This window comes from Cervus elaphus, chromosome 2 (assembly GCF_910594005.1).
Source record: "Cervus elaphus chromosome 2, mCerEla1.1, whole genome shotgun sequence".
Classification (NCBI taxonomy): Eukaryota; Metazoa; Chordata; class Mammalia; order Artiodactyla; family Cervidae; genus Cervus; species Cervus elaphus.
Genome location: NC_057816.1, coordinates 46,677,578 through 46,698,939, shown reverse-complemented (window position 1 = coordinate 46,698,939; position 21,362 = coordinate 46,677,578). Strand labels below are relative to the sequence as shown.

At 41.4% G+C, this 21,362-nt stretch overlaps 1 protein-coding gene across 15 annotated transcripts in view; it reads right to left on the bottom strand.

Moving 5' to 3' along the window:
- The window catches only part of FAT3 (FAT atypical cadherin 3), a 762,831-nt gene that overhangs the window by 324,499 nt on the left and 416,970 nt on the right, over nt 1-21,362 (bottom strand). For 2 of the 15 annotated variants that reach the window (XM_043876764.1, XM_043876782.1), the window contains one exon: nt 2,152-2,429. The exons of 11 other annotated variants lie outside the window; for them this stretch is intronic. Coding sequence is in view for 3 of the 4 variants with exons in the window: in XM_043876782.1 (XP_043732717.1) it covers nt 2,398-2,429 (32 nt within the window). In the remaining variant the exon portion in view is untranslated. Of the gene's footprint in view, nt 1-2,151; nt 2,430-15,849; nt 16,690-21,362 lie in introns of those variants that run through there. 2 more of the 15 variants (XM_043876738.1, XM_043876747.1) reach the window with 2 other exon arrangements.

The following is a 21,362-nucleotide window of genomic DNA, read 5'->3' as shown; positions in this document are numbered from 1 at the left end:
CTTTTGCAGCGTTTCTTACAGGGAGTCTCAGGGAAGAAGTGCATCATTTCAGGCAGAAGATGTAAACTCCCTTTTATTAACCTCTGCGGCTTCACTGTGAAACTAGTAGGGCTCAGAGGAGAGCTCTGTGTGACCCTGCACTCGAGGGGCCCTCCTTCTCTCCTTGCAGTGGATTTTTCACCACTTCTTCTTAAAACCTCATGAAAACAGGTCAGGCATGACTTCTGATGTGTGACGCTTCTGCTCGAAGGTTGATACAGAAATACACACAGTGTGTCTGTTTCTTATCACAAGGGAAAACCTCGCTGCTCCCCAGAAGTCAAGGTTGAGGAGGCAGCAACGACGGAGTCACAATCAGAATCGCTCAACAATGGCATCACCCTCTGTCTCTCTATTTGATACTCTACTGCCCCCAAAGAATTGCTCAGCAAGAGATTATTGGGAATATTGTCGAGAATCAATAACAAACATAGAGTATGAAAATAACTACACTGACAAGAGAGACCAATCTCAGGACAAAGATCCAACAAAGGTCCATCTAGTCAAAGCTACGCTTTTGCAGTAGTCATGAATCGACGTGAGAGTTGGACCATAAAGAAGGCTGAGTGCCAGAGAATTGATGATTTTGGACTGTGGTGTTGGAGAAGACTCTTAAGAGTCCCTTGGATTGTAAGAGGATCCCACCAGTCAATCCTAAAGGAAATCAGTCCTGAATATTCATTGGAAGGACTGATGATGAAGCTGAAACTCCAAGAGTTTGACCAAATGATGCAAAGAGCTGACTCATTAGAAAAGACCCTGACGCTGGGAAAGACTGGGGGCAGGAGAAGGGGGCAACAGAGGATGAGATGGTTGGATGGCATCATTGACTCAGTTGGGCCTGAGTTTGAGCAAATTCAGGGAGATAGTGACGGACAGGGAAGCCTGGCGTGCTGCAGTCCATGGGTCACAAAGAGTCAGACACAACTTAGCGCCTGAACAACACCAATCTCAGGAACTCTTCCATAATTATACTCCACAAAAAAATTAAGGTGCTGGATGCTAACAGTGAGAGCAGAATTCTTACCTACAAGGGGGTACATACATGATAAGCCACTAAGTAGAGATCTAAAACTTGAGTATGTTAGAATTATGTGGGTTGCTAAAATGCAGACTCTTGAGTCTCAGAGTCACATGCCTAAATCTGATTTTTAAACAGAAATCCCAGGGGTTTCTGATAGAGGGGTTCTGCTGATCCAGTCATAAGAAACAACTCTGAATATTTATACAGCATGGGTTTGGCTATACACTCATATAACTTTTATGTCATTCTTATATGAGTTCAAGCAATTCAAAGAATATACTTCAGAAACCATGAACATTCAGAGAACAGCATGGAAATACAAAGATAAGCCTTTAAGGTTAAAGGATAAGTAGAAGAACCATCCTGATTGTTGGTGGTGAAGGAAACAAGATGGTCATGAGCTATTTGTGCTGTGGAAATTAATGATGTTGCAACAGCATTTGGAGGACAGAGCCAGATCACACAGTGATGCTTTTGCCAAGTGTCTTGTGAGTTATTCTCTCCATCCTCCCCAAAGAACTGATCTGGTTAGAGGAGGTTCAGTGTTTCAAGTAGGAAGATTAGGGAATGAAATGAAATATAAACTTCAAGGATAAGCAAAAAGTTTTGGTGATTTAATCTGTTTAATCTAATTTAAACTACTTAAGTTTATCTTAAAATTAATTTTTCTTTTTCCCCGACTCCTTACACAAGATAAAATTTCTTCTGCTACCTCCATTTCTGGTTGAATATTCTTGATTCCCTGATGAATCTTGAGCCCAGAGCATATGTAAATATATTCCCTGGTTGACTGGGAAGAGATTTTCAGGGATAAGAGGCAGAGCTAAATTTTGTAGTCAAGTTAGGAAGCAGTTTTCAAGGTCAAGCCTTGCTTTAGGATGGTACCTGTTAATGGACTATGTTTGTGTTCCTTCCAAATTCATATGTTGAAACCCTAATGGCCAATGTGTTTTCTGGAGATGAGGCCTTTAGGAGGCAATTAGGTCATGAGGGTGGAGTCCTCATGACAGGATTAGTGTCCTTATGAAAAAAAGCCTCTTGGGACTTCCCTGGCAGCCCAATGGTTAAGACCGTGCACTTCCAATGTAGGGGGCACAGGTTTGATCCTTGGTCAGGGAACTAAGATCCCACATGCCACATGGCATGGCCAAAAAAAAAAAAAAAAGGCCTCTTTCTGCTCTTCATCCTGTGAGGGCATAATGAGAGGATGGCTGTCTGCAAACCAAGAAGACAGCTCTCACTTGACGCTGGATCAGTTGGCACCTTCATCTTGGACTTCCTGCCTCCAGAACTTGGACTTCCAGAATAAGTGTCTGTTGTTTCAGCCATCAGGGTTACAGTATTTTGTTACAGCAGCCTAAAAAGACTAAGGCAGTGACAGAGGAAACAAAAAACGTCACAACAATTTTAAAAATAGTCTTTTAAGGAAATAAGCATACTGATTTAAAACTTCAATTAAAAATGTGAACCTCAAGAAGAATTTTAAAAAGTAATGGTATGTTGAGAGTGTACTAAATAAAAGAAATCAACTAAAATTTCCCCTCATTAGCTGAGGAGGTAATATGATTGAAATTTGGTTAAAAAAGTAAAGCTAAGTTAATTTTGCTACAGGAAGCTACTGAAGAGAAAGGTGAAAAAAACAAACATACATGAGGCTTAAGTCAATATACAATTTATACTATTGAGATTTCTGTGTCAAAGTACATACTCCACGGAAGAACTTGGGAAAATATCAACAAGGAGACAGAAGATTTGAACAGCACTTTAAACTAACCAACTAAACCAAAGAGACATCTACATATCACTCAGCAACAAATTACGTTTTCTCAAGAACAAATGGAACAGGATAGGACATAAGCCAAGACCCAATACATTTAAAAAGATTAGAATCACGCAAAATGTATTCTCTGATCAGAATGAAATGAAGCTAGAAACCAATAATAAAAAAATACTTTGGAATTCCTAATGTATGTGGAGATTAAATACAGTCCTAAATGACCCATGAGTCAATGTAGAAATCACAAGGGAAATTAGAAATACTCTGAGATAAATGAAACCAAAAGTACAGCAGAGCAAAACTTATGAAGGTGAAAGTGTTAGTTGCTCAGTTGTGTGCGACTCTTTGTGACCCATGGACTGCAGCACACCAGGCTCCTCTGTTCATGAAATTCTCCAGGCAAGAATACTGGAGTGGGTTGCCATTCCCTTCTCCAGGGGATCTTTCTGACCCAGGAATCAAACTCTGGTCTCCCACAATACAGGTGGATTCTTTACCATCTGGGCCACGAGGGAAGCCTAAAGGTGTCCTTACCCCAGGTACTTATGAGATGCAGCTAAATTAGTGCTTAAAGGGAAATTTATAGTTGTGCATGACCACGGTTAAAATGAATAAAAATTTCAAATCAATAACCTAAACTTCTCCTTTAGCTGGAAAAAGAAGAGAAATCTAAGCTGAAAGCAGGTAGAAAGAAGGAAGTAATAAAGAAGATAGTAGGACATAAAAATAAACCTATAATAAATAGAGAGGTTGAATTAATAATAATTAATTTTTAAAAAATCTTCCCTGAAATAAAAGACTAAGTGCAGATGGCTTCATTGGTGAATTCTACCAAACATTTAAACATGAATTAATTTCAAATCTTCACAAACTCTTCCAAAAAATATGGGAAGAGGGAACACTTCCCAACTCATTATAGAGTATTATCTTGATGCCAAAACTATAATAAGAAAAGAACAGACCCATATCTCTTATAAATATATATATGCAAAACTTCTCAACAAAACACTAGCAAACTGAATCAAGCAGTGTCTAAAAAGGATTATCATGTCGAGCTGGGATTTATTCCAGGAATAGAAGGTTGGTTTGATCTGATAATCAATTAATATAATATGCTATTTCAATAGATTAAAGAATAAAAACCACATGACTATACTAACAGATTGAGAAAAGTGTTTGAGATGTCCAATACCCCTTTCATCAGTAGAACAATAAACAAATTAGGAATATTAGGGCCCTTCCTAAATTGATAAAAGGCATCTAGACAATCCCCAGGGCTAACAAAATACATAAAGATTGGATGCTTTCTAAGTTCAGGAACAAGACAAGAATGTATGTTCTTTAATCCAACATTGTACTGACGCTTCTAGCCAGGGCAATTAGCCAAGAAAAAGAAATATCTGACATCGAGTTTGGAAAAGAATTAAAACTACCTCTACTCGTAGATGACATGATCTTCTATACAGAAAACACTAAAGAATACACAAAGAAACATTAGAGCTAATGAGTTCAGCAAGGCTATAGGATCTAAGATGAAACACAAAAATATCAATTTATATGCACTAGCAATGAACAATTGAAAATTAAGAAAGCAAATTATATATGCAATAGAATCAAAAAGAATGAAATCTTTGGAAATCAACAAGTGTATAACTTCTATTCTGAAAACTAAACAATGTTGTTAAAGGAAACTAAAGAAAACAAATAAATGGACAGATATCCTTAAGACATAGATCATAAGACTAAATGCTATTAAGATGGCAACACTCCCCAAACTGACCTAAGGATTTATACAATATCCATCAAAGTCCCAGTTATTGTTGTTGGGTTTTTTTTTAAGAAATTAACAAACTGATATTAGAAATTCACATGGAAGTTCAAGGGACAAAATAGCCAAAACTATCCTGAAAAAGAAGAAAAATCTTGGATGAGTTACTCCTGCTGACTTCAAAGCTTACTATATAACTACAATAATCAAAACAGTGTGGTACTACCTTTAAGATAGGTGTATAATTTTATGGACTAGAATTGTTAGTACAGAACTAACCCTTCCATTCATGATCAACTGATTTTCAATAAAGAAACCAAGACTATTCAAAGAAATGGTGAATATAACAAATGCTTCTGGGACAACTGAATTTGTTGTTGTTGTTCAGTTGTTATGTTTAGCCCTCTGAAATCCCATGGGCTGTCGCACTCCAGACTCCTGTCCTCCACCATCTCCCAGAGCCTGCTCAAACTCACACCCATTGAGTTGGTGATGCTGTCCCCAGTATTCTTGCCTGGAGAACCCCAGGGGCAGTATGAAAAGGGACAGCTAGTATCTACACGAAAATGATGCAAAGCCGGATCTCTATTCCCATTGTAACAACAACAACAACAAAAGACTCAAAGTGAATCACAAACCTAAATGCAGGAGCTAAAACTATGTCACTCCTGGAAGAAAATATACAGTTAAATCTTCATGACTTTGGATTAGGTAAAGTCTTCCTAGATACAACATCAAAAGAACATGTGACGAAAGAAAAAAGATAAATTTAAGTTCAAAGAATTTAAAACTTTCGCTGTTCAAAGACTATCATCAAGGAGGTGAAAAGATAATCCACTGATTATGAGAAAATATTTGCAAATCATCTACCTGATAAAGAACTTGCATCCAGAATATCTAAAGAACTCTTACAATTCAACAGTAAAACAAGAAATAGCCCAATTAAAAATGGCAAAGAATCTAAATGGACATTTCTCCAACAAAGAAACGTATATCCTCAATCAGCACAAGGAAAGATAGCTAACATCAATAGCCATTCAGTTCAGTTTTCAGTCGCTCAGTCATCTCCAACTCTTTGTGACCCCATGAACCGCAGCGCACCAGGCCTCCCTGTCCATCACCAACTCCCAGAGTCTACCCAAACCCATGTCCATTGAGTCGGTGATGCCATCCAACCATCTTATCCTCTGTCGTCCCCTTCTCCTTCTGCCCTCAACCTTTCCCAGCATCTGGGTCTTTTCAAATGAGTCAGCTCTTCGCATCAGGTGGCCAAAGTATTGGAGTTTCAGCTTCAAAATCAGTCCTTCCAATGAACACCCAGGACTGATCTCCTTCAGGATGGACTGGTTGGATCGCCTTGCTGTACAAGGGACTCTAAAGAGTCTTCTCCAACACCACAGTTCAAAGGCATCAATTCTTTGGCACTCAGCTTTCTTTATAGTCCAACTCTCACATCCATACATGACTACTGGAAAAACCATAGCCTTGACTAGATGGACCTTTGTTGGCAAAGTAATGTCTCTGCTTTTTAATATGCTGTCTAGGTTGGTCATAACTTTCCTTCCAAGGAGTAAGCGTCTTTTAATTTCATTGCTGCAATCACCATCTGTAGTGACTTTGGAGCCCAGAAAAATAAAATCAGCCACTGTTTCCCCATCTATTTGCCAGGAAGTGATGGGACCGGATGCCATGATCTTTAGCCATAGGGGAGTGCAAATAAAAGCCACAGTGAGGCGCTGCTTCCAACTCAGCAGGACTGCTAGAATAAAAATAAACAGACAAAGTCAAGCCATGGTGAGGAGGTAAGGAGACTGCTCACACAGTGCTCGCAGGGAGGTCAGATGGCAGAGCGCCTTTAGAAAACAATCAAGCAGTTACTCAAAATGATGAACGTGAGTTAACCATATGACCACATCCACTCCTACATATACTCCTGAAAGAAGTGACAATATATATTCACATAAAAACTGGATTATTCCTAATAACCAGAAAGTAGAAAAGTCCAAATGTCTGTCAAGTGATGAAAGGACATACAAAATATTCCACACGATGCAATATTATTCTGCAATAAAAAAAAAATGAAAAACTGTTACAAACTGCAGCACAGATGATCCTTGAAAACATTATACTAAGTGAAGAAAGCTAGTCATAAAAACCATACATTATATGATACGACTATATACTGATACATGAAATGTCTGGAGTAGGGAAACGTATAAAGACAGAAAGTTGGTCCGTGGTTGCCGAAGTGTGGGAAGCTTTGAGGGTGGTGGCGAAAGACTGAAAATGGGTGCAGGGTTTGTTTCTGGGGTGATGAAAATGGTTTAAACTTGGCTGTGCTGACGGGTGTACAACTGTCAATACACTGAAAACTACAGAATTGTACAACTTAAAAATAAGCAAGCAAGTATTTCGTTACTCATTTGATTCCTATGTGCTTCTCAGTAAAGCTGTCTGACGCTTTGATGAAGGAACTTCTTAGGGAGTAAGCTGCCTCATTTTCCTTTGCCAGTTCCCAAATAGACGCTGAAAGATGGGTTTGGAGAGTAACCCTACAGGAGCAATGAGAGAAAAGTTCATTGATCCTTAAATATGAATGTGTGTGTGTGTGTGTGTGTGTGTGTGTGTGATGTGCTCATTCGATTTTTAAAAATGAATACTGAAAGATAGTGATTTAAAAAGGAGTTAGAAGCATTTTTCCCCTTCCCATTGCTTTTTAAATCAATCTAAAGTTAGCTTAGAAGTTAACTGCATTATTTTAGAACAGTTCATTTTTTTTACACTTAATTGCTTTTGAACTCAATATTTTCACCCTCAATAAAGGTGTTTTAAATGAACTCTCTGGGTTTCTTAAGTCCTAAATAGAAAACCTAGAAAACTCCACAAATGAAGAAAAAGGAAGAGGTTAAGAAGTAACAACTCTGAGTGTCCTACTTCAGGGACTTCAAAAGTCTTCCTAACCGAAGAAGTATGAGAGACATCATTCCAAAAATGTATATGTTAAGACCAACAACATAGAAATGATGCATATATAGACCTATTAAACTCCAACATGAGCTGCAGGAAACTTTCCTTAGAACCCAAGAAGGTGATCCTTAAGTTTGATGAGAGCTATGATTTTCATCTAAAGAACCTCAGAGACTCCAAATATAGGCGCTGTTCTCAGTATAGTACAGTTTGCTCCATGACACCATGCTGCTTTTTAAGCTTTGTTAGTCTCTCGCACAGAAGAACTGTACAAAAAAGATCTTCACGACCCAGATAATCACGATGGTGTGATCACTCAACTAGAGCCAGACATCCTGGAATATGAAGTCAGGTGGGCCTTAGGAAGCATCACTACGGACAAAGCCAGTGGAGCTGATGGAATTCCAGTTGAGCTATTTCAAATCCTAAAAGATGATGTTGTGAAAGTGCTGCACTCAATATGCCAGCAAATTTGGAAAATGCAACAGTGGCCACAGAACTGAAAAAGGTCAGTTTTCATTCCAATCCCAAAGAAAGGCAATGCCATAGAATGCTCAAACTACCGCACAATTGCACTCATCTCACACGCTAGTAAAGTAATGCTCAAAATTCTCCAAGACAGGCTTCAGCAGTACGTGAACCATGAACTTCCAGATGTTCAAGCTGGTTTTAGAAAAGGCAGAGGAACCAGAGATCAAATTGCCAACATCCACTGGATCATCAAAAAAGCAAGAGAGTTCCAGAAAAACATCTGCTTTATTGACTGTGCCAAAGTCTTTGACTGTGTGGATCACATCAAACTCTGGAAAATTCTGAAAGAGATGGGAATACCAGACCACCTGACTTGCCTCTTGAGAAACCTGTATTCAGGTCAAGAAGCAACAGTTAGAACTGGACATGGGACAACAGACTGGTTCCAAATCGGAAAAGGAGTTCATCAAGGCTGTATATTGTCGCTCTGCTTATTTAACTTATTTGCAGAGTACATCATGAGAAACACTGGGCTGGAAGAAGCACAAGCTGGAATCAAGATTGCCAGGAGAAATATCAATAACCTCAATATGCAGATGACACCACCCTTATTGCAGAAAGCAAAGAAGAACTAAAGAGCCTCTTGATGAAAGTGAAAGAGAATGAAAAAGCTGGTTTAAAGCTCAACATTCAGAAAACTAAGATCACAGCATCTGGTCCCATCACTTCATGGTAAATAAATGGGGAAACAATGGAAACAGTGACAGACTTTACTTTCAGGGGCTCCAAAATCACTGCAGATGGTGACTGAAGCCATGAAATTAAAAGACACTTGCTCCTTGGAAGAAAAGCTATGGCCAACCTAGACAGCATATTAAAAAGCAGAGACATTACTTCGCCAACAAAGGTCTGTCTAGTCAAAGCTATGGTTTTTCCAGTAGTCATGTATGGATGTGAGAGTTGGACTATAAAGAAAGCTGAGTGCCAAAGAATTGATGCTTTTGAACTGTGGTGTTGGAGAAGACTCTTGAGAGTTCCTTGTACTGCAAGGTGATCCAACCAGTCCATCCTGAAGGAGATCAGTCCTGGGTGTTCATTGGAAGGACTGAAGCTGAAACTCCAATACTTTGGCCACTTGATGTGAAGATGACTTATTGGAAAAGACCCTGATGCTGGGAAAGATTGAGGGCAGGAGGAGAAGGGGCTGACAGAGGATGAGATGGCTGGATGGCATCACCGACTCAATGGACATGAGTCTGAATAAACTCCGGGCACTGGTGATGGACAGGGAGGCCTGGCGTGCTACAGTCCATGGGATCACAGAGTTGGACACGACCGAGCAACTGAACTGAACTGAGTCTCTCCCTCCCAGCACCTGCATAACACACACCCACATTTAATGGAAGCATCACTATTTCTCCCTTACTACCTGCCTTTGTGCCTTTGCTCATACGCTTCCTTCTGCCTAGAGTTCCCTCTCAGGGTTTTATCCTCACCTATCAAACCTGCAGACATCCACAATGAATCCATCCACAAAACAGAGACAGACACACAGACACAGAGAACAGACTTGTAACCAAGGAGGTTACCACGGGAGACAGAGGGATGAACTGGGCATTTGGGTTTGGTAGATGCAAGCTATTGCGTACTGAAGGGATCGACAAGGTCCTACTCTATAGCACAGGGAACTATAGTCGATCGCCTGAGATAAATCTAATGGAACAGCATATTAAAAAAAAAAATGTGTATGTGTAAAACTGAGTCACCATGCTCTACAACAGAAATTAACACATCACTGTAAATCAGCTACATCCTTCAATCAGAAGTCAAAAAAAAAATACAAAAAACTGCCACCCTCATTCCACGTCCATCTGCAATGCCACTGCCTTTCAGGCAGTGTCTCCTGATTTTTCCAATCAGGGCCATCGTTCCGACCTGTGAACTGCACGCTGCACTTCCTTAGAACATCTCTAATTTAATTTCATACACAGAAAGTATGTACTTAAGTTGTCCCTTCACTAGAATTTAAGTTAGCCAGGGGTTTGCTTCCGAACGGGCGCTCAGACATTTATGAAATGAGAAAGGATGCCATCGCTTCTCTCTGACTCCATCGAGGTCCCTTCTCTTCAGCCAGCCTTTATCAATTCAGTTCCCCGCATCAAGACAAGCCTTCTGACAGAACTGCGTCTAAATCCTGGCTTAATTCAGATAAAAGAAGTCCCTGCTCTCATTTCTTTCTGTTTTTCTTCTGTGTCTTTTTTTCCCCTGCTGTGTCTATGTTCCCTAACTAACCAGCTCTCAAAGCCCTGCTATAGTATCCAACTTTCTCCCATTCCTCTAATTGAGGGGGGAACAAAAAAAACAAAACCCATTCGTAAAAATGATAAAATGGATTCTTATCACTCTCATCATCACGTACAGATGCAGAGTCAGTTTGCAAAATGGGGGTTTGTGTGGGGGTGCGATAGACACATAAGAATCCAGTTGTCATTTTTATGGTTATTCTGGGACAAAGAGAAAAAAATGGTTTAGTGTAAAATCAAAATGTTTTTGTATGGAACACTTTAACAAGCAAAGCAAGGGAAGAAAAATGTGGAGATGGTCTTATTTTTGGTTAACTCTAAATCTAGGAGAACAATAAAGTAGTTCATATTGAGTGTCCCCAAAGTGCCTGCATGCGCCTGATGCTAAGTTGCTTCAGTCATGTCTGACTCTTCGTGACCTTATGGACTGTATCCCGCCAGGATCCTCTGTCCGTGGGATTCTCCAGGTGAGACTACTGGAGTGGACTGCCATTCCCTTCCCCAGGGGATCTTCCTGACCAAGGGATCGGATTCGGTCTCCTGCTTGGCAGGCGGCTTCTTCACTGCTGAACCACCTGGGAGGCCCCAGTGTCTAGTCCTGGGTCAGTTAGCCAACTTTCACGTATCATCTCTTCTGGCCTTCAAACTGCCCTATGACGTAAGTCCTATTTCCCCCATTTTGAAGATGGGGAAACCGAGACGCCACAAGGTAAGACACCTTGTCAGAGGTCACAGTGAGAGGAGATGTGCAGTTTCCTCACACAGTCTCAGCTCCTCTAGTCTTCTTTCTTCTGAGGCACTGGGATGCTTGGCCCCTGGGGCCTCCTCCTGAATGATCTCTGTAGATACCACTGCAACCGGATCTTTTCCCTCCTCCGACTATTCCTATATCACCAGTGTATATCAAGAAACTTCAGAAAGAAGGCAGTCATTCAATAATCTTATGTGGCCATCTGCTAATTCTTCCTTAAATTAAGGGAAAAAAAAAACTTTTGAAGATCAAAAGCAAAATAGGACATATTAGAGATTCAAAGTCAAAGAAGAAACTAACCTTGGTTTAATTGCTCCTTAATCCTGGATTTTGAAATATTCTCCAATTAAATTTGATTGGCCAGGAAGGAAGGCAAGGGAGAAACCAGCAGAGAGCCAAGGATGGGGCCCAGTGACAGTCTTTGTACACATTCACTCTCTTCCTCTGGGAGTATCTATTAAGTGCCTACTGGGTGCCAGGCATCCTCTTGGAGTCAGACAGATATAGTCTTTTTATCTAGTGAGGTTTTTAGGTTGGAGAGAGGGAAGCACAGAAATTATATATTTAATGGTGTGATTTCAATTATGGTAAGTGCTTTGAAACCACCATAGGGTGGTTTGAGATCTTGAAGAGTGGAACCTCACCTGATCTGAGATGCCAAACACAGATTCCCTGAGGACAAGACACTTAAATCGAGATTTTATAGTTAAAGAGAGTGAGATTTGAAGCTTGTAACTTAAAAGATAAAATGTTTTAAAGACACTAAAAAGTGTCTAAACAAGAGAAGTTGAGCCTAAATACTGGTCTGAAATATACGAATTATTGAAATTTAGAATGTCTTTAAAGGCATGTAGCTTTGTTCTTTTCAAATATATAATGCAGCAAAAATCAGTGCTATCAGGATGTTTCAGAGCTAACACAAAACTTGTTTTAAGGACCAAGGTAGAACTCATTAGAAATATTCTGCAGAGTCCCACCAGTATCTAAAAAACAAGAATTAAAAAGACAGTATCTTTAAGAATAATCTGACAAAACCAGTGCATAGACTAGATGCTCAGTAAATGTCTACTATAAGGATGACTAAAAAATTCCTTCTAGTATAGATTTTACTGCTAATTTACTGTACTATTTTAATTTAGTTACCAATCCTTTATACCAATGCAATAGTAAATGAGAGCTCAATCAAAATTAAATTAGCTCAAAATTTCACTTAATATTGTAAAGTTTCTATTAAGTAAAGAAAAATTTCAAAAGGAATCTGCTTAAAGATGCATCATTAATGTAGAAAAAGATGAAGGCCGAATGGAAAATCATTTCTAGAATTATCGACATTTCAAACTTAATAAAAATTTCTTCATTTCAGTTACTAACAAAGAAAGACAACTTCAGTCTGCCAATTTTAAGTAGTTCAATGTCAATTATTCAATGTCTGAACCCAGGGATTGAGAAATGATACATCTTCCAGGCCCATTTGTACAATGGAACTGAAATAGTGTCAATAGGAAAAAATGTGTCTAAATTGTAGATACACACACACATACACACACACAACATCCATCCAGTCTGCTCTTTTAGTCACAAGATGACTGAAAAGTTTAAAAAAATTTTTATTGAAGCATAGTTGATTTACAATGTCGTGTTACTTTCAGGCATATAGCAAAGTGATTCAGTTATATATCATTATATATTCTCTTTCATATTCATTTCCATTATGGTTTATTACAAGGTACTGAATATAGTTCCCTGTACAGTAGGACTTGTTTATTTGTTTTATATATAGTAGTTTGCATCTGCTAATCCCAAACTCTTAATTTATCCCCCTTTCCTCTTTCCCTTTTGGTAACCATAAGTTTATTTAAAACAAACCGACTTTTATTTACAACTGCCATACTCACTGGTTTTCACTTTTGTATCTGATCTCTAGCTTTGTTTTTTAATCCCCAAACAGTCTTTGATACCAAAATATATTGTTTCGGCCACCAGGTAACTCAGACAGTATCTGAGCTAGATTGAGTTTTTGGTGCACTTCTTTTTCATGAACATACAAAGCAAATTCACATTCAGGTTCTAACAGGGATCATGCACTTCACCTCAAATATACACACACCCCCAGATACACCCAAAGATACATGGAACAACCTGCAAATTCCAAACAGGTTTTCACCTATATTTACAATAAATATGAACCAGAAACTCTCAGACCGCCCCCCCCCCACTTGATGCTTCTGTAAATGCTTTGCTATTATTACCAAATTGTTGGCCTCCCAGTCTTGTCTCTTTGTGACCCCACAGACTGAAGGCTGCCAAACCCCTCTGTTTATGGAATTTTCCAGACAGAATAATGCAGTGGGTTGCCATTTCCTTTTCCAGGGGATCTTCCCTACCAGCCATTGAACCCGGGTCTCTTGCATTGCAGGCAGAGTCTTTACCACCTTAACCACCCGGGAAGCCCAAGGAGTTCCTTAAACGTTCATTTCTGCTATGGAAGTGGCAGAGACACGCCATGGAACAAGCGCTATACACAGTGCATTCCAGTTCTGAGAACCCAAGGACCCACAGTTAATTATTCAGCAATCACGAATAAATAAGGAAGCAAGGGCCTTTTGCTCAGTAAGTGTGCAAGGATACATCTGCTCAAAATGTAGGCAAAGTGAAATAGCTATGTTATAAACAGTGGCATTTCTAAACCTCAGACACAAAAATAAAAAAAAAATTAGGAGATATCTCTGGGAAAGGTTTCCATTTAATGCTTTCCTTTCCTTGCTCTGTGCCACAAAGTTGTAGCCTCCGGAAGCCTGGGCCATGCAACCGTTTACTTCCAGACTTTACAAAGCTTCTGCAAAGAGGAGTTTCCCAGTGTTCTCTGGCTGGCTGGCTCTCTGAGGTTACTTCTGCCTTCCCTGGCTAAGATGCTGTTCCCTAGGCAGTGAGCACACTGCCCAGTTAGATACAAGTTGTTTTTAATTGATAAACTCAGGACTGTATTTTCATAAAGATCATTATCTCGCTATCAGGTTTGTTTTTTTGTTTTAATTCCCTCATTCTCACAGGCATAATTACCCAGGAGTGCTCCTAAGCAATCAGCTAGCCCGATCGAAAAGCTATATCCTGTTTCAAGATGCTGTCAGGAGAGAGAGGTAGGCTGGAGAAGTTTTGAGGTAGGATGCAAAAAGAAGACACAGGCAGAAAATATGTAACCTGCAAATTCACATATTTCACACCCAAGCAGGATTTTTCCATTTCGTTTTCTATTAAAAGCTGAGTAATTGCAATATGAAAGCGTGAACACAGATTGAAAAGTAACAACTAACAGCATATCATTCTGTAAGGAGCTGAAAATGAAAAGTAAATTAACTGAGTGTTGGCAAGTATCAATATCCCGGTAATATAAAACCCATCAGAAGTCATGTGTGTAATACTGCCTCAAACAACTCACTGGAAATGGAAATAAAATGCATTAACTTAACGTTTGAAGATTTTTAAGGTCAGGGAATTGGTATTTGTTCACAGCAAAAAGGCAGAGATGACTCAGCTCCTTCAGATGTATGTGAAATTTGTTACACTTATCATCCATGTGTCATTATCTTATGGCTCCTGCAGGCATCCCAGCTTTTAATTTCCTGAACACACCTGAAACCTCAACCACAAAGTTAGATGTCATGGTATTTCATTTTAAGGTGAAAAAGATAAATGTTCCAAAGTGAAAGGCACTCTTTGTTTACTGAATCACATATCTAAGGAAATTTAGGTAGGTATGAGAGATGTTGGTTCAGAGTCTTATCGAGATAAAGGAAATTGGACAGGGCTATGGCGACTGCAAACCAGTAATATTAAGGGTGACCAAACAGATACTTGTATTTACTCACAGGTATATATAGAACTTGACTCACAAATCAATCAGCAAGAAAAATAAATTATCTTTAAAATGGAAAATTGAGAAGTGAGAAAATGTAAATGAGAAATCAGTAATCATTTTTGACTAATGTGACTTACATGCCAAGAAAAGTTTATGATAATACATGAAATATGGGGGCGATTTTAATCCCAGGGTATTCAAGAGGATAATCAACATTGAGTAGTTAAATTGTAATTAACAACATTGTAATTGTTAAATACATGTTTAAAATATAGTCCTGCCTGGTTAATTTGTTCAGAAACTGAACAGCAAAACAATAATTATGCCTTCATATATGCAAGAAATTCCTAAACATTTGCTTCTAAGCTGGTTTGAAAACAGTGGGGAAAAACAGATAAAATTCCCCAAGGAACCAACTATTGTATGAAAATGTCTCTAGAAATTAATTTTAAAAATCAGTGTAATTGCTATCATGTTTCTTTGATCAAATGGATGACAGCTAGTGGCTGGAGCTGGTCGCTTTCCCCCTCTCTTAGTCTCCTCTAGCAGCATCCGCCACACTCTGCGTCCAAGGCGGCACACGAAGAGGTGAGAGGTTATATGAGAAATGACGGGTCTCCATGGGGAAAATTTTCATCAAGTAAATCCCAGCGAGTACTTACACTGATCACCAAGAAAAATTTCTAAGCATCACAGAAAATTCACACCTATCAAAAATACCAAGTGGGCTCCCAATCAAGAGATACAGACGCTACAACAGACAACTCGGGAAAACTGAGGTCACAAGTGGGATGGTGTGGTTGGACAAGTCTTTTGTTGATGGCGGGTGGCTTAGAACAGAGGATGAAGATGTAGGAAGCTGCCCAGCTGCTCTGTAATCCAACAATGTGTTAGGGTTCCTGTGACACCCCCCATTTCCCCACGTCCCTGTCTTTGTTGGGAAGGGGGACCAACAGTGAACCAAATGATAAGAAAGGGGAGGGAGGGCTGGGTACTTCCCACTCACATCTGCTCCAAAGTCCACAGAAACTCATTAAGAACCAAGCTGGGATGAGACACAGCCAGGTTTGGATCTGGCTTCCAGGGCAGCGCTAGTGGGAAGCATCTGCCTGTCAATGCAGGAGCCGTGGAGACGCATGTTTGATCCCCGGGTCTGGAGGAGGAAACGGCAGCCCTCTCCGGTGTCCCTGCCTGGAGCATCCCATGGGCAGGAGAGCCTGGCAGGCTACGGTCCATGAGGTCGCAGAGTCTGATACGACTGACTGAGCAGCAATAGCAGCAGGTTTGAGTCATGAGCAAATCAGCTGACCATCTTGAGTCTCAGCTTCCCCAACTTGCAAATGTGACTGAATAATGGAGACCTCAGAAACGTGGTGATGATTAAATGAAACCACGCGCATGAAGCTGTTAGAGTGATGGGCACAGTGCTTTACTCAACAAGTGGAAAGTGCCTTCATTGTTGCTGTTATCATCTTCAGGGCATGCAGATGCGTGTCCCCTGGTGAGCTGGGAAGAGCAGGCAGGGGGCGGAAGCAGCCCACCCCTCCTGCAGGCTGGCGGGCCAGGCGGTGCCCAGGGTCTCGGGCGTGCCGGGCCCCTCACCTAGAGGAGCGGCCATTCTCGGGAGGACACGCAGACCGCCCTCTTGTCCTCGGAGGAGGACGGATGATGCAGGCTGGACAAGGTTGGAAGGGAGGACGTGGCTTCATCCCGAATGGGAACAGAATCTTCTGCTTAGTAATTAAAAAAAAAAACAAACCTCATTAAGAAACTCTTGGGACAAAATTAAGAGGCTTGAACACTGCAGTCACAGAAACCTCATAACTTGCTGGACTGAGAAAACACTGAGGCTTTCTTAACTTTAAAGAAGTAGAAAACTGGAGGGGGCTGAGGCCTGGGACTCAGTCACCAGTTGCTGACGGCCTAATGAGGGAAAAAGCAGACACTTCGCCACACAGCTAGCTCATTCAGCTTGTAAATGAGGAGAGAACATGAGTTTTTGGTGAAAAGATGACATTCTGTGTTCACTGAATTTACTGTCTGCCCCACTCTAGCATGCTGGCTGGTCATCTGTTCTGAAAGCTGGTGCTTTTCGGCAATGGGGTGAATGGACCCAGGCAAGAAGCACTGCAGAGATCACCAGACTATAGGCCAGGACTGAGGACTGTCTTGGTGGAAGTCCAGGTCTGGCCTTCATTCGAGTTCATGTGGGTAAGAATGACACTTCCCGAGTTTTGGTTTTCTCATTTGTGAAATGGGGGTAATAGTAGCTATTTCAGTGCATTACTTGAAGTTTAATTTTTTGCAAGGTTTAATTTTTGTGATTTGTATAAAGTACACGAAGTAGTGACCTGTGAGTCTTTTCAACTATTATGATGCCATTTGTACATTCAGAGGGGATTTCTCTGAATTTCCAGGGAGCAACCTCCTGAGAAAGCTCTCTCCCTTTACTTTTTCTCACAGCGCCCTCTTCCTTCCCAGTATTTACTAATGCGTGTTTATTGAAGCATCTTGTTCCACAGTTGATACCTGTCTGGGGGCGGAGATAAGGCTTGCTCGGTTTGTCAGTGCTCTGCAGGGACGCGCCCACGGCTGGGTAAGAGTCAGCGCTTGGCAAATACCACACGATGAGGGCCCATCGAGCCCAGTCACTGCCCAGCCCACCCTGGAGGTCAGAGAAGCATGGCCCCCAGGTGCGCCGGGACACCCTTCCTTGACACACACGCTGACGATGATTAAACCCAGAAAGCTGGCCCGCTTCTGTCACCTAGACAAGAGCCGATTTCTTTGTCAAGCCCCTCTTGTCTGTCAGACTAGGTGGGTGTGAGACTTCAGAAGAAGACATGATGTAGGCTTCTGCCTCTCGGGAATTCTGCAGAAGGCAGTTGGAAAGGGACTGATTCACGATCCTGGGGGCACTGGGGTGATGCGTTTCACAGGACACGGCCGGTCCTGTCACAGCTCCAGGCCCCGAGTGCAGACTGCGGGCCAGGCGCCATGTCTGAGGCTGTGCACATTGACCTCATTGTCTTCTTTATCAGAGAAGGCAATGGCACCCCACTCCAGTACTTCTGCCTGGAAAATCCCATGGACGGAGGAGCCTGGAAGGCTGCGGTTCACGGGGTCACTGAGAGTCGGACATGACTGAGCAACTTCACCTTCACTTTTCACTTTCACACATTGGAGAAGGAAATGGCAACCCACTCCAGTGTTCTTGCCTGGAGAATCCCAGGGACGGGGGAGCCTGGTGGGCTGTCATCTATGGGGTCACACAGAGTCGGATACGAGTGAAGTGACTTAGCAGCAGCAGCAGCAGCCTTCTTTATAAACAGCCTGCAGGAGGCATTATATTTACAGATGAGGAATTACAAGCTCAAAGTGTGGAAACACTTTGCTCGTGGACTCAGCTGGCGCATATCCGAGCCCACATTTGAGCCCAGGCCTGGCTGATGCAGAACCCTCCGCCCCAAGCATTCCTGCACGTCCCGCCTCCCTGCCTTTTCTGAGGACTGGGGGAGCCATGCAGTGAAGGAGGCCGGGGCCAGAGACCCGCCCCTGGAGACCAGCCCTGCTGCTGGAAACGGAGTGATGATGTAGGGTGAGCAAATATTACTAAAGAGCAGTGGATGCCAAAATCCCTAAGCTTAAACAGGGGAAGGAAATCCTCTTGGAGCAGTGATTGGTCATGAGGGACATCACAGTCTGGTTTGGGGGTAAGACTGGGGTTGGAGGACACCTAGGGAGGATTATAAACTAAACACCTCTGAAAGAAGTCAATTCTTGTGTCATTTATTTCTTTGTGATTCCCAGCCTGGTGCTGGAGATGTAGAAGATATTAAAGTATAATTGAATATAATTGAGTTTACAAGGTTATTCTGCACTCCTCAAGCACAAATTCATAATAAAAAGGAAGAAAATAATCCTTACCAGCAAAGTGGCCTGTCTATATTAACATCTGCTTTTATATAATGTAGTTTTAAAAATATTTTCCTATTTGTTTAGCAACGTTACCCTGCGAGGTACACTCTCAGGGATCTCCCCCTCTGGGTGGGAATACTGAAAACTCATCAGCACAGCTGATGGACACATTTACAGAACAAGACACATAAATACCGAGGCGGACTCTCAAGGAAATACATATATGACATCCATCTCACTGTAAATGAAAACTCCTCTCCTCTACATAGGGAAAGCAGCATTTTATATATAAGTAGCTCGGAAGATACTTTATTTTTAAAGATTTTTTTTGGCATGCACCATTTTTAAAGTCTTTATTGAATTTGTTACAATATGACTTCTGTTGTTCATATTTTGGTATTCTGGCCTTGAGTCATGGGGGATCTTAGCTTCCTGACCAGCGTTCTGCCTCACACCCCTGCACTGGGAAGTGAAGTCTTAACCTCTGGACCACCAGGGCAGTCCCAGGGAAGGTATTTCAGACTGAGCATTAAGGGCAAGATTAAATATGTATCTTTTGTTTGTTATCACCATGCAGAATATAAGAATCTAGTACATGTGAACACAGAGATCTTGGAATGGGCCAAAGTCAGGAAGAAAAATATATCATAAAAGCATACATTATGCTTCCTTTTGGTAGGAGATATTTAAGTGCAAGTTGGTGAACTGTTCAATTTCACAAACATATCATAGACACCTATTACCTACAAAACTTGGTGGTAGGTGCTGTGAAAATCCAAAGATAAGGTGAGATCTTCAGGGCACAGAAATTATTGGGACAGAGGAAGACCCTAGTAAGGACTTTGAGTGGAAAAAAAATGTTTTTTTTTTAGCAATCTAAATATCTAAAGATTTAAATGGAATTCATCCCTTTATGAGCAATGTAAAACTTCTGAAATTACAACTTCTTGTTGAAACTGAAGCACAGGTTTATTTCATGGGGCTCTGACAGAAAGCAAAAAATTTTAACTGAAATGGCCAAGTGATTAACCTTGAGAATTTAGGTGAACAAACATATTCTCCTATCGTGGAGACATTGATGATTTGCAAACTTGGCCGAACTTATTCATATACATATAGTTGTTCGGAAGGAAAGCAAAAGTCACTATGGAACTGCGTGATCCTGGAAACACTTTTCCCGAGATGGCATGTGACAAGCACAGGTACCACGGGGTGGATCGGGCAATGGCAGAGAGTCGGAGAGAGCCTGCAATTGCCACTGATGACCTGGAAGCTTACCAAAGTTCAAGAACTACTGAGAAAACATAAGCCATAACAACAAGACTTCTGTACATTAATTCTGATTAGTAAGGTCTGAGTTAAATGATTTATCACCTGGTCTCACAGTATTCACACTGAAAGTAATGAAGTCTTTGCAATATGAACCTTTCTTACAGCACAGGGCTAGTAAATCTTTGTTGAAAAGCATGTCGAAGCTGCCAGAATGATTATTTTTATTTTTTGGCTGACACCTGGCAGAGCCAACAATGAAATGAAATGAAAATTTCCACCAACTCTGGATCTACTGAATCTTTTGTTCAAGAGCTCACAAACCTTGTACTCTGTTCTTCTTTTTAATAAGGCACATATTAGATATCTACTATCCTCTGTCAAGGAAGAAGCTGCTTTGGGGTTGGAGGAGATTCCAGAAGCTGTTTAATAAAGAAGAAATCAAGCAGATGAGGGTCAGGCTGCATAGCAAGCCAGGAGTACCAAGTGGCAGTTGGTCTGGGCCTCTTAGGTGTACCCCGTGCTTCATCCTCACTTGAATCCCTGAGCGTCTGAGCCGGAACATAAAGCCTGGGGGAGGCAGGGTGGTGAGTGGCAGGGACTCAGAAGGCAAGCAGCCGGAGTTCAAGTCCTGACTCCTGACTCCTGACTCAAGTCTCTTGTTATCAGCCACGCTGAACAATCGAACTGACCCGTGTGCTGTGCAAAACTGCGATAGAAAGGCATGGGGATCTTACATAAGGGAACGCACATCAGCCAGGAGGCCTGGGCCTTGCATAGGGTACACACTCAGGAAGTGTCAGCTCTGCTTATTCCCACAGGAGAGAAGCAGAACCAAGTGTGCGCCAAATACCTGGCTGGAGCCGGCCCAGGTGCGTCTTCCAAAGCCCCTCAGCTTCGCAGAGCGCACGCACCAGCAGAGTTGCAGGATGAGTTATTTTGGACTGAGAAACTGGGCGCAGTGCAATTTCTTCTACGTGAACTCTCAGAGGCAATCCAGCCTTGGCAGCAATGGTGTGAATCCCAGCTCTAAGCTGTTTTGCAGAAGGATAAACACAGAAGTGTAGCCTTCTCCGCTGCAGAAGTTTATACCATATGTAACAGACGCCTTTCGAAGATTCCACACACTAGTGCCCCTCCCTCCAGCCTTACATCCTTCATCAGCACTCTGCTCAGACCGTCTCCCGCACCTCTCCGTCTCTCTCCCCTACTCCCCCTC